General features: G+C 67.7%; 1 protein-coding gene across 1 annotated transcript; it reads left to right on the forward strand.

The window, feature by feature from the left end:
• Positions 1-1,241: 1,241 nt before the first annotated feature.
• LOC135293120 (protein Smaug homolog 2-like) lies at positions 1,242-10,839 on the forward strand (the record flags this gene model as incomplete). The annotated part of the gene is given in 15 exon segments (XM_064407112.1): positions 1,242-1,477; positions 2,631-2,980; positions 5,154-5,591; positions 6,401-6,611; positions 6,613-6,659; positions 7,380-7,432; positions 7,434-7,490; positions 7,779-7,865; positions 8,297-8,308; positions 8,310-8,466; positions 8,469-8,510; positions 9,844-9,929; positions 10,012-10,133; positions 10,636-10,678; positions 10,681-10,839. Coding segments are annotated over 14 exon segments (1,710 nt in total), but the record flags the coding sequence as incomplete, so codon positions are not given.
• Positions 10,840-11,137: the final 298 nt, after the last annotated feature.

Genomic DNA, 11,137 nt, shown 5'->3' on the forward strand with positions numbered 1-11,137 from the left:
GGGGATGGATCGGGGATGGAGCCGGGATGGATCGGGGATCCGGGGATGGATCGGGGATGGATCGGGGATCGGGGATGGATCCCGGGCGCGGCCGCCGGGCTGGCGGTGCCGGGGTCCCGGAGCAGCCCCGGTCCCGGTGCCGCCGCCCGGTGAGGCCCCGGTGAGGCCCCGGAGAGGCCCCGGTGAGGCCCCGGTGAGGCCCCGGTGAGGCCCCGGAGAGGCCCCGGAGAGGCCCCGGTGAGGCCGCGGCCGCCGCTCGGAGCCGCAGAACCGGCGGGGCGGGGCCGGGCGGGGCGGGGCCGGGGTGGGTGGGGCCGGGCGGGGCGGGGCGGGGCCGCGGGGGGGGCGCGGGTGGACGGACGGACGGACGGACGGACACGGGGATGGACAGAGGGACACCGGGATGGGCACAGGGACACGGGGATAGACACACGGACGGACAGAGGGACACGGGGATAGACACACGGACGGACGGACACGGGGAGGGACAGACAGACACCGGGATGGACGCTGGGACGGACAGGCGGACAGGGGGAATGGACAGACAGACAGACAGACAGGCGCTGGGATGGACACAGGGACACGGGGGTGGACAGACAGACAGACAGACAGGCGCTGGGATGGACACAGGGACACGGGGATGGACAGACAGACAGACAGGCGCTGGGATGGACACAGGGACACGTGGATGGGCAGACAGACAGACAGACAGACAGGCACTGGGATGGACACAGGGACACGGGGGTGGGCACGGGGACATGTAGATGGACACACGGAAAGACAGACGGACAGGGGAATGGACGCACGGACGGACAGACGGACATGGGGACACGGGGATGGAGACAGGGGTGGACACCAGGATGGACAGACGGACACACTGGGGAGCACTGGGGGGCACTGGGAGTTACTGGGAGTTACTGGGGGGCACTGGGGGACACTGGGAGTTACTGGGGGGGCACTGGAGGGCACTGGGAGTTACTGGGGGGGACACTGGGAGTTACTGGGGGGGCACTGGAGGGCACTGGGAGTTACTGGGGGGGGCACTGGGAGTTACTGGGAGTTACTGGGAGGGCACTGGGGGGCACTGGGAGTTACTGGGAGGGCACTGGGGGGCACTGGGAGTTACTGGGAGGTACTGGGGGGCACTGGGAGTTACTGGGGGGTTCCTGGGGGGCTCCCAGGCCCCGCCCCCGGCGCGGGGAGGCGTGGCCACGAGGGGAGGGGGCGTGGCCTCCTTGATTGACGCTTGTCGCAGGGGGAGGGGGCGTGGCCCAGCGCGAGGGGCGGGGCTCCGCGTGCGCACCGCACCGGGCCCCGCCCCCGCGGCGCGCGCGCGCCTGCGCCGGGCTCCCCCATTGGCCGCCCCGCTCCTTCCCCGCCCTCTCATTGGCCCGGCGGCGGCGGCGGCGCCGTGACGCAGCGACGCGAGCGTGCGCGCCGTGCGCGCTGACGTTGCGCGGCGGCGGCGGCGGCGGCGGTGAGTGAGGGGCGGCCGCGACCCCCGGGACCCCCCGGGACCCCCGGGACCCCCGAGCCCCGCCCGGCCCGGGGCCCCCCGCGCCCCCCGCGGGCTCCCCGCGCCTGCCCCGGGCCCGCCGCCGCGCCCGGCCCCGCCGGGCCCGCGCCCCCCGCGCTGAGGGCAGAGCGGGGCGGGCGGCGAGCCCCGGTACCGTGAGGGGACAGCGGGCGGTGGTGGGAACGGGGGGATCCCTGCGGGGCCGGGGAGGGGGCTGGGCCGTGGTGGGGAGGCCCCGGTGGGTTTGGGGGTCCCGGTGACCGTGAGGGGTCCCCGTTACTGTGAGGGGTCCCCGTTACCGTGAGGGGTCCCCGTTACCGTGAGGGGTCCCCGTGAGGGATTCTCGTTACCCTCAGGGGTCCCCATTATCGTGAGGGTTCCCCGTTACTGTGAGGGGTCACCGTGAGGGGTCCCGGTCACCCTCAGGGGTCCCCGTTACTGTGAGGGGTTCCTGTCACCGTGAGGGGTCCCCGTGAGGTGTCCCGGTCACCCTCAGGGGTCCCAGTCACCGTGAGGGGTCCCTGTTACCATGAGGGATCCCGGTTACCGTGAGGGGTCACCGTGAGGGGTCCCTGTCACTCTCAGGGGTCCCTGTCACTGTGAGGGGTCCCCGTGAGGCGTCCCGGTGACCATGAAGGGTCCCGGGCACCCTCAGGGGTCCCTGTCCCCCCAAAGCAGCAGGTCTCTGTCCCTGAGGGAGGGTCCTTGATCCTTAGGAGGGTGAGGATTCTTGGGGGGGGGGTCTCCAGTTCCTTCTGGGTGTCTCTGGTGCCCTCTTGGGGGGTCTCTCGTTCCTTTTGGGGGTCCTTGGCTCCTTCTGGGGGTCCCTGGTGCCTCTTAGGGGGTCCCTAATTCCTCTTGGGGGTCCCTGGTGCCTCTTAGGGGGTTCCTGATTCCTCTTGGGGGTCCTTGGTGTCTCTTGGGGGTCCCTAATTCCTCTTGGGGGTCCTTGGTGTCTCTTGGGGGTCCCTAATTCCTCTTGGGGGTCCTTGGTGTCTCTTGGGGGTCCATAAACCCCCAGGGGGGTCTCTCCCTGTCCCTCCCCCTGACCCTGGGGAGGGGGTCTGTCCCCCCAGTTCCCCCCTCACCCCCATTTCCCCCTCTCTCCCCACAGGACCCTCCGGACCCTGCGCCGCGCTCCCAGCCCGGGGGGGCCCCTGGGCACCCCCCGCCCCGACACCCCCCAATGTGCTGCCCGGCCCGGGGGGGCCCCCCCGCCCCCTGAGGGGGGGCAGGGCCGTTTGCGCGCCCCCCCGGCCCCCCCAGCCATGATGTTCCGGGACCAGGTGGGCATCGTGGCGGGCTGGTTCCGCGGCTGGAGCGAGTGCGAGCAGACGGTGGCGCTGCTGGCGCTGCTGAAGCGCGTGACGCGCACGCAGGCGCGCTTCCTGCAGCTCTGCCTGGAGCACTCGCTGGCCGACTGCCCCGACATCCACCTGCTGGAGGCCGAGGCCAACAGCGCCGGTGAGGGGCCGGGCACGGGGCCTGGGGGGTGTCAGGGGGGTGTTATGGGGGTCCTGGGGCAGTTACAGGGGGGGTTACGGGGCTGTCAGGGGGTCCTGGGGCAGTTAGAGAGTGTTACAGGGGGTCCTGGGGGTGTTATAGAGGGGTCACAGGGGGGTTACAGGGGTCCTGGGGGTGTTACAGGGGGGTTATGGGGGTCCTGGGGCAGTTACAGGGGGGTTACGGGGCTGTCAGGGGGTCCTGGGGCAGTTATAGGGGGTTACAGGGGTCCTGGGGGTGTTATAGAGGGGTGTCAGGGGGATTACGGGGGTCCTGAGGAGGTTACGGGGGTCCTGGGGCAGTTATAGAGAGGTCACAGGGGGGTTACAGGGGTCCTGGAGATGTTACAGGGGGGCTACAGGGGTCTTGGGGCAGTTACAGAGTGTTACAGGTGTCCTGGAGGTGTTATAGAGGGGTTACAGGGGGGTTACGGGGGTCCTGGCAGTGTTATGGGGGGGTTATGTGAGGATACGGGGGTCCTGGAGGGGTTACAGAGGGTTACAGGAAGGTTACGGGGGTCCTGGAGCAGTTACAGGGGGGTTACGGGGGTCCTGGGGCAGTTACAGGGGGGTTACGGGGGTCCTTGGGGCAGTTACAGGGAGGTTACGGGGGTCCTGGAGCAGTTACAGGGGGGTTACGGGGGTCTTGGGGCAGTTACAGGGAGGTTACGGGGGTCCTGGGGCAGTTACAGGAAGGTTACGGGGGTCCTGGGGCAGTTACAGGGAGGTTACGGGGGTCCTGGGGCAGTTACAGGGGGGTTATGGGGGTCCTGGGGCAGTTACAGGGGGGTTACGGGGGTCCTGGGGCAGTTACAGGGGGGTTACGGGGGTCCTGGGGCAGTTACAGGGGGGTTACGGGGCTGTCAGGGGTCTGGGGTGTTACAGGGGTCCTGGGGGGTTACAGGGGTCTCTGGGGTCCCTTGTGTCTGCCCAGAGGTGTCATGGGGCCCTCAGGGGTTCCCTGTGTGTTCCTGTCCCAGTGGCCATCTCCTGGTGGCCCTCTGTGTCCCACGTGTGTCCCCACGTGGTGTCCCACATTGTGTGGGGTGTGTGTCCCGTGTGTGTCCCCCTGTGTCCCTGTCCCTGATTGCCGCGTCCCATTGGCTCTGTGTGTGTCCCTGCTGGTCCTGTGTGACCCTGTGTGTGACCCCATGTCCCTGCTGGCTGTGTGTGTCCCTGTGTGTCCCTGCTGACCCTGTGTGTGTCTCTGTGTCCCCTGTGTGTGTCCCTGTGTGTCCCTGCTTGACCCTGTGTGTGTCCCTGTGTCCCTGTGTGTGTCCCTGCTGGTCCTGTGTGACCCTGTGTGTGTCCCTGTGTGTCCCTGCTGACCCTGTGTGTGTCCCTGTGTCCCTGTGTGTGTCCCTGCTGGTCCTGTGTGACCCTGTGTGTGACCCCGTGTCCCTGCTGGCCCTGTCCCCTGTGTGTGTCCCTGCTGGCTGTGTGTGACCCGCTGTCCCCTCTGTCCCCAGCTGCCATCTCCCAGTGGCCCCAGGAGCCTGCCAAGGCGGCCGTTGGCGCTGCTGCTGGCCGTGTGTGTCCCTATGTGTGTCCCCTGTGTCCCCTGCTGACCCTGTGTGTGTCCCTGTGTGTGTCCCTGTGTGTGTCCCTGTGTGTCCCTGCTGACCCTGTGTGTGTCCTGTGTGTGTCCCTGTGTGTGTCCCTGTGTGTGTCCCTGTGTGTGTCCCTGTGTGTCCCTGCTGGCTGTGTGTGACCCCTGTGTCCCCTCTGTCCCCAGCTGCCATCTCGCAGTGGCCCCAGGAGCCCGCCAAGGCGGCCGTGGCACTGCTGCTGGCCCACCTGCCGCTGCTGCTGGCCGTGTGTGTCCCTGTGTGTGTCCCTGTGTGTGTCCCCTGTGTCCCTGCTGACCCTGTGTGTGTCCCTGTGTGTCCCTGCTGGCCGTGTGTGTCCCTGTGTGTGTCCCTTGTGTCCCTGCTGACCCAGTGTCCCCTCTGTCCCCAGCTGCCATCTCGCAGTGGCCCCAGGAGCCCGCCGAGGCGGCCGTGGCGCTGCTGCTGGCCGTGTGTGTCCCTGTGTGTGTCCCCTGTGTCCCTGCTGACCCTGTGTATGTCCCTGTGTGTGTCCCTGTGTGTGTCCCTGCTGGCTGTGTGTGACCCTGTGTGTGTCCCTGTCCCCAGCTGCCATCTCGCAGTGGCCCCAGGAGCCCGCCGAGGCGGCCGTGGCGCTGCTGCTGGCCCACCTGCCGCTGCTGCAGCCCGGCAACGCGGCGGCCAAGGCGGAGTACATGAAGCGGCTGCAGAAGGTGCTGGCCGACGCCATCGAGAGCAACCGCTGCGTGGAGGAGTCGCGGCAGCTGCTCTCCTACGCGCTCATCCACCCCGCCACCACGGCCGACGACCGCAGCGCGCTCGCCCTGTGGCTGGGGCACCTGGAGGAGCGCCTGGCGCCGCCGGCGCCGCGCCGCGCCCACCGCGAGTGGCCCCCCGAGCCCCCCGAGGCCGGCGCGGCGGGCTGGGCCGAGCAGCAGCAGCAGCAGCAGCAGCAGCAGCAGCAGCAGCATGCGGGGACAGCAGGGACAGCGGGGCCGAGGGAGAACGGGCACCCTCCGTTTCAGGGTATGGGGAAATGGGGGGGGAAAGTGGAAAAATGGGGAAAAATGGGGAGAGAGGGGAAGGGAAATGGGGAAAAAGGGGGGGAAATGGAGGGGAATTGGAGAAAATGGGGGGAAATGGAGGGGAAGGTGGGAAAAGCGGGGGAAAAGGGAAGGAAAAGGGGGGAAAGGGAAATGGGGAAAAAAGGGGGGGAAATGGAGGGGAATTGGAGAAAATGGGGGGAAATGGAGGGGGAAGTGGGAAAAGGGGGGAAAGGGAAATGGGGAAAAAGGGGGGGAAATGGAGGGGAATTGGAGAAAATGGGGGGAAATGGAGGGGGAAGTGGGAAAAGCAGGGGAAAAGGGAAATGGGGAAAAGGGGGGAAACAGGAGGGGAATTGGGGGAAATAGGGGGGAAACAGGGAGGGGGAAGTAGGAAAATGGGGAAAAGCGGGGGGAAAGGGAAAGTGGGAGAATGGGGGGAATTAAAGGGAAAATGGGAGGGGGAAATGGGGAAAGTGGGAAAAGGGGGGGAAATGGAGAAAAATGGGGGGAAGGGGGGGAAACGGGAGGGGAAATGGGGAAAAGGGGGAAAAATGGGGGGAAACGAGAGGGGAAATGGGGAAAAGGGGGGGAAATAACAGGGGAAAGTGGGAGAAGGGGAAAATGGGAGGAATAAGCGGGAAAACGGGGGAAAATGGGAGGGGGAAAGTGGGTAAATGGGAGGAATGGAAGGAGAAGGTGGGGGTCTGGGGTCTGGGGAGGGGTCTGGGCTCTGTGGTGGGGTCTGGGCAGGGGTCTGCAGCCCCCAGCCCGCCCTGTCCCCCTCCCCAGCCCTGCCGTGCCAGCTGCACCCCAGCCCCCTGAAGCGCTCGCTGCTGCCCGGCAGCCCCCAGCCCGGCCCGGGGGGCGGACTGGGCGGGCCCGGGGGGTCCTGAGGAGCCCCCCGCGCCCCCCGGGGGCCCCCCCCGGCCTTCGGGGAGCAGCACGCGCCCCCCCTGTCCCCCCAGAGCAGCGTGGCCTCGTCGGGCAGCGAGCACACGAGGAGCCGGCGGGCGCAACTCCTTCCAGGAGGACGGCAGCGGCATGAAGGGTGGGCTGCGGGGGGCTCGGGGGGGCTCTGGGGGGATTGAAAGGGCTCTGGGGGGCTTCAGAGGGCTCTGGGGGGATTGAAAGGGCTCTGGGGGGGTTGAAAGGGCTCTGGGGGGGCTTCAAAGGGCTCTGGGGGGCTTCAAAGGGCTCTGGGGGGATTGAAACGGCTCTGGGAGGATTGAAACGGCTCTGGGGAGGCTCGGGGGGGCTCTGGGGGGATTGAAAGGGCTCTGGGGGGGTTGAAAGGGGTTCAGGGGGCTCTGGGGGCTTCGGGGAGATTGAAAGGGCTCTGGGGGGGCTTTGGGGGGATTGAAAGGGCTCTGGGGGGCTTCGGGGAGATTGAAAGGGCTCTGGGGGGGCTTTGGGGGGATTGAAAGGGGTCTGGGAGGATTGGAACGGCTCTGGGGAGGCTCGGGGGGGCTCTGGGGGGATGAAAGGGGTTCAGGGGGCTCTTCGGGGGAGATTGAAAGGGCTCTGGGGGGGCTTCAGCAGGGGTTCAGGGGGTCTTGGGGGGGTTCAAGGGGCTCTGGGGGAGTTCAGGGGGGCTTCAGGGGGCTCTGGGGGGCTTCAGGGGGCTTCAAATGGTTCTGGAGGGTTCATGGGGCTTGGGGGAGCTTCAGGGGGCTTTGGGAGGGGTTCGGGGGCTGTGGGGGGCTCTGGGTGGGTTCAAGGGGGCTTTGGGGGGCTCGGGGGGTGCGGTGCTGTGACGGAGCCCCCCCAGACGTGCCCTCGTGGCTGAAGAGCCTGCGGCTGCACAAGTACGCGGCGCTGTTCCGCGCAGATGAGCTACGAGGAGATGATGACGCTGACCGAGCGGCACCTGGAGACGCAGGTGGGACTGGGGCACTGGGAGGGACTGGGAGGGACTGGGAGAATGGCTGGAGCATCCTGGGGGCACTGGGAGGGACTGGGAGGGGACACTAGGAGGGGACACTGGGGTGCCCAGGAGTGGCTGGAGCATCCTGGAAGGACTGGGGGGCGCTGGGCTGGCGTTGGGGGGTCCCCAGTGTCCCCAGGGCTGGTGGGGAGGGGTCCATGACAGCCGTGACCCCCCCCAAAGGGCTCAGTGCCCCCCCCCCAGCCCCGTGTGACCCCCCCCCGGTGTGCCCTGTCCCCCCAGAACGTCACCAAGGGCGCGCGGCACAAGATCGCCCTGAGCATCCAGAAACTGCGGGAGCGGCAGAGCGTGCTGCGGGCGCTGGAGAAGGTTCTGGAAACTGGGGGAACGGGGGGGGCTGCGGGCGCTGGAAAAGGTTCTGGAAACTGGGGAAACGGGGGGGCTGCGGGCGCTGGAGAAGGTTCTGGAAACTGGGGAAACGGGGGGGGCTGCGGGCGCTGGAGAAGGTTCTGGAAACTGGGGGAACGGGGGGGCTGCGGGCGCTGGAAAAGGTTCTGGAAACTGGGGAAACGGGGGGGCTGCGGGCGCTGGAGAAGGTTCTGGAAACTGGGAGGACTGGGGGGGCTGCGGGCGCTGGAGAAGGTTCTGGAACTGGGGGAAATGGGGGGGGATTGGGAAGGACTGGGGGGCACTGGGCTGCTCTGGGAGCGTTCCCAGTGTCCCCAGGGGTGGAAGGGGGACAGTTCCCAGTGTCCCCCCCCGTGTCCCCCCCATGTCCTGACACCCGCCGTGTCCCCCAGGACATCCTGGAGGGGGGGCAACCTGTGGTCGGCGCTGCAGGAGCTGCAGCAGATCCTGGGGACCCCCATCAAGGCCTTCCGGCCCCCCCCCGCCCCCCGCGCCCCCCCGACGGGGCCCCCCGGAGCCGCCCCGGCCCCCCCCGAGGCCGAGCCCCCCGCGGCGCCGGTGCCGACGGGGACATCCCGGGGCAGTTCACGCGTGTCATGGGCAAGGGTGAGCCTGGGGGCTTTTGGGGAGGGGTCTGGGGGCTTGGGGAGGGGTCTGGGGGGGCTCAGGGGACATCCCGGGCAGTTCACGCGTGTCATGGGCAAGGGTGAGCCTGGGGAGGGGTCTGGGGGGCTTTTGGGGGGTCTGGGGACATCCCGGGGCAGTTCACGCGTGTCATGGCAAGGGTGAGCTGGGCAGGGGTCTGGGGGGCTTTTGGGGGGTCTGGGGACATCCCGGGGCAGTTCACGCGCGTCGTGGGCAAGGGTGAGCTGGGCAGGGGTCTGGGGGCTTGGGGAGGGGTCTGGGGGGGCTCAGGGGACATCCCGGGGCAGTTCACGCGTGTCATGGGCAAGGGTGAGCCCGGGGAGGGGTCTGGGGGGCTTGGGGAGGGGTCTGGGGACATCCCGGGGCAGTTCACGCATGTCATGGGCAAGGGTGAGCCCGGGGGGCTTTTGGGGGGTCTGGGGGCTTGGGGAGGGGTCTGGGGGCATTTGGGGGGGTTTTTGGGGCAGTTTTTTTAGGACCCCCTGACCCCCCCCTCAGTGTGCACCCAGCTCCTGGTGTCGCAGGGATTTGGGAGGGGGTTTGGGGGTGGTTTTGGGTGGGATTTGGGGGTCTCTGACCCCACCCCTAGTGTGCACCCAGCTCCTGGTGTATCCCGGGGTTTTGGGGTGGATTTTGGTGGGATTTGGGGTTTTTGGGGGTGTTTTTGGGTGGGATTTGGGGTTTTTTTGGGGGATCTCTGATCCCCCCCACAGTGTGCACCCAGCTCCTGGTGTTTTGGGGTTGATTTTTGGGTGGGATTTGGGGTGTTTTTGGGGGGTCTCTGACCCCCCCCCCAGTGTGCACCCAGCTCCTGGTGTCGCAGAGATTTGGGGATGGGTTTGGGGGTGGTTTTGGGTGGGATTTGGGGGTCTCTGACCCCACCCCTAGTGTGCACCCAGCTCCTGGTGTATCCCGGGGTTTTGGGGTGGATTTTGGTGGGATTTGGGGTTTTTGGGGGTGTTTTTGGGTGGGATTTGGGGTTTTTTTGGGGGATCTCTGATCCCCCCCACAGTGTGCACCCAGCTCCTGGTGTTTTGGGGTGATTTTTGGGTGGGATTTGGGTGTTTTTGGGGGGTCTCTGACCCCCCCCAGTGTGCACCCAGCTCCTGGTGTCGCAGAGATTTGGGATGGGTTTGGGGTGGTTTTTGGGTGGGATTTGGGGGTTTTTGGGGCAGTTTTGGGGGGTCTCTGACCCCCCCCAGTGTGCACCCAGCTCCTGGTGTTTTGGGGTGATTTTTGGGTGGGATTTGGGGGTTTTTGGGGCAGTTTTGGGGGGTCTCTGACCCCCCCACAGTGTGCACCCAGCTCCTGGTGTCGCGCCCGGACGAGGAGAACATCACCAGTTACCTCCAGCTGCTCGAGAAGTGCCTGAGCCACGAGGTACCCCCATTGTGGGGAGGGGGTTCCTGGGGGTCTGGGGTCCCCCGGGACCCCCCTTGTGACCCCCCCCCGGCCCCCCCAGGCGTTCACGGAGACGCAGAAGAAGCGGCTCCAGTCCTGGAAGCAGCAGGTGCTGAAGCTGCTCCGCGCCTTCCCCAAGAAGGGGCCCCTGGACGGCCCCCCCGGCTACCGGCCCCCCAAAAGGTACCTGGGGAGGGGGCTCCGGACCCCCCTGGGGTGTGGGACCCCCCCCTTGGCGCAGAGACCCCTCCCCAAAATCCCCATTTCCATCCCACCCTCCATTGCTGCCCTGGGTGGGGTTTGGGGGCTGCTCGGGACCCTCCCCAAATGCTCAATTCCTGCCCCCCCCGCCCCAATTTTGGGGGGGTCTGACCCCCCCCACCGTGGGTTGTGCACAATCCCCCACCTTGGGGGGGCTCAGGGGGTCGCCCAACCCGCTGAAATTTGGGAGGTTTGGGGCGATTTTGGGGTTTCTGCTCTTCCCTCCCCGGGGATTTTTCCTCAATTCCCAATTTGGGGAGGGGTCTAAGGGATCCCATTTCCCAATTTGGGGAGGGGTCACACAGCCCCCCCCCCCATTTCCCTTTCCCCCGATTCGGGGGGGGCTGTTCCCGCCCGGGGGGGGGCTCTGGGGGGGGTCGCAGCCCCCTCTGACCCCCCATTTTGCCCCCCCCCCCCCCCCCAGCTGGGCCTTCGGCTCCAACTCGCTCCCCATAGCTGGCTCTGTGGGGGGGGGGGCGGCGGGGGGGGGGGGGGCCGCCCCTTCGCGCTGGCCCCCCCCGGGGCCCTGCCCCCGCCCCCCGCCCGCCTGGGGCTGCTGGGACCCCCCGGGGGGGCCCCCCGAGCCCCCCTGGGAGCGCCCCCACCCCTGGGCGCGCCCGGACGGCAGGTGGGTCTGGGGGCGAGGGGGAGGGGGGCAATGGGGGGGGTTTCGGGGTGGGAAATTGGGATTTGGGGGGGGGGAATGGGGGATTTTGGGGGGGGAAATTGGGATTTGGGGGGGGAAATTGGGATTTTGGGGTGGGGAAATTGGGAATTTGGGGGGGGAAATTGGGATTTTGGGGGGGGAAATTGCGATTTTGGGGGGGTTTGGGGGGGAATGGGGATTTTGGGGGAGAAATGGGGGTTTGGGGGGAATTTGGGGGGGTAAATGGGGGGATTTGGGGGGTAAATGGGGGATTTTTGGG

Source organism: Passer domesticus, unplaced genomic scaffold (genome assembly GCF_036417665.1).
Source record: "Passer domesticus isolate bPasDom1 unplaced genomic scaffold, bPasDom1.hap1 HAP1_SCAFFOLD_72, whole genome shotgun sequence".
NCBI lineage: Eukaryota > Metazoa > Chordata > Aves > Passeriformes > Passeridae > Passer > Passer domesticus.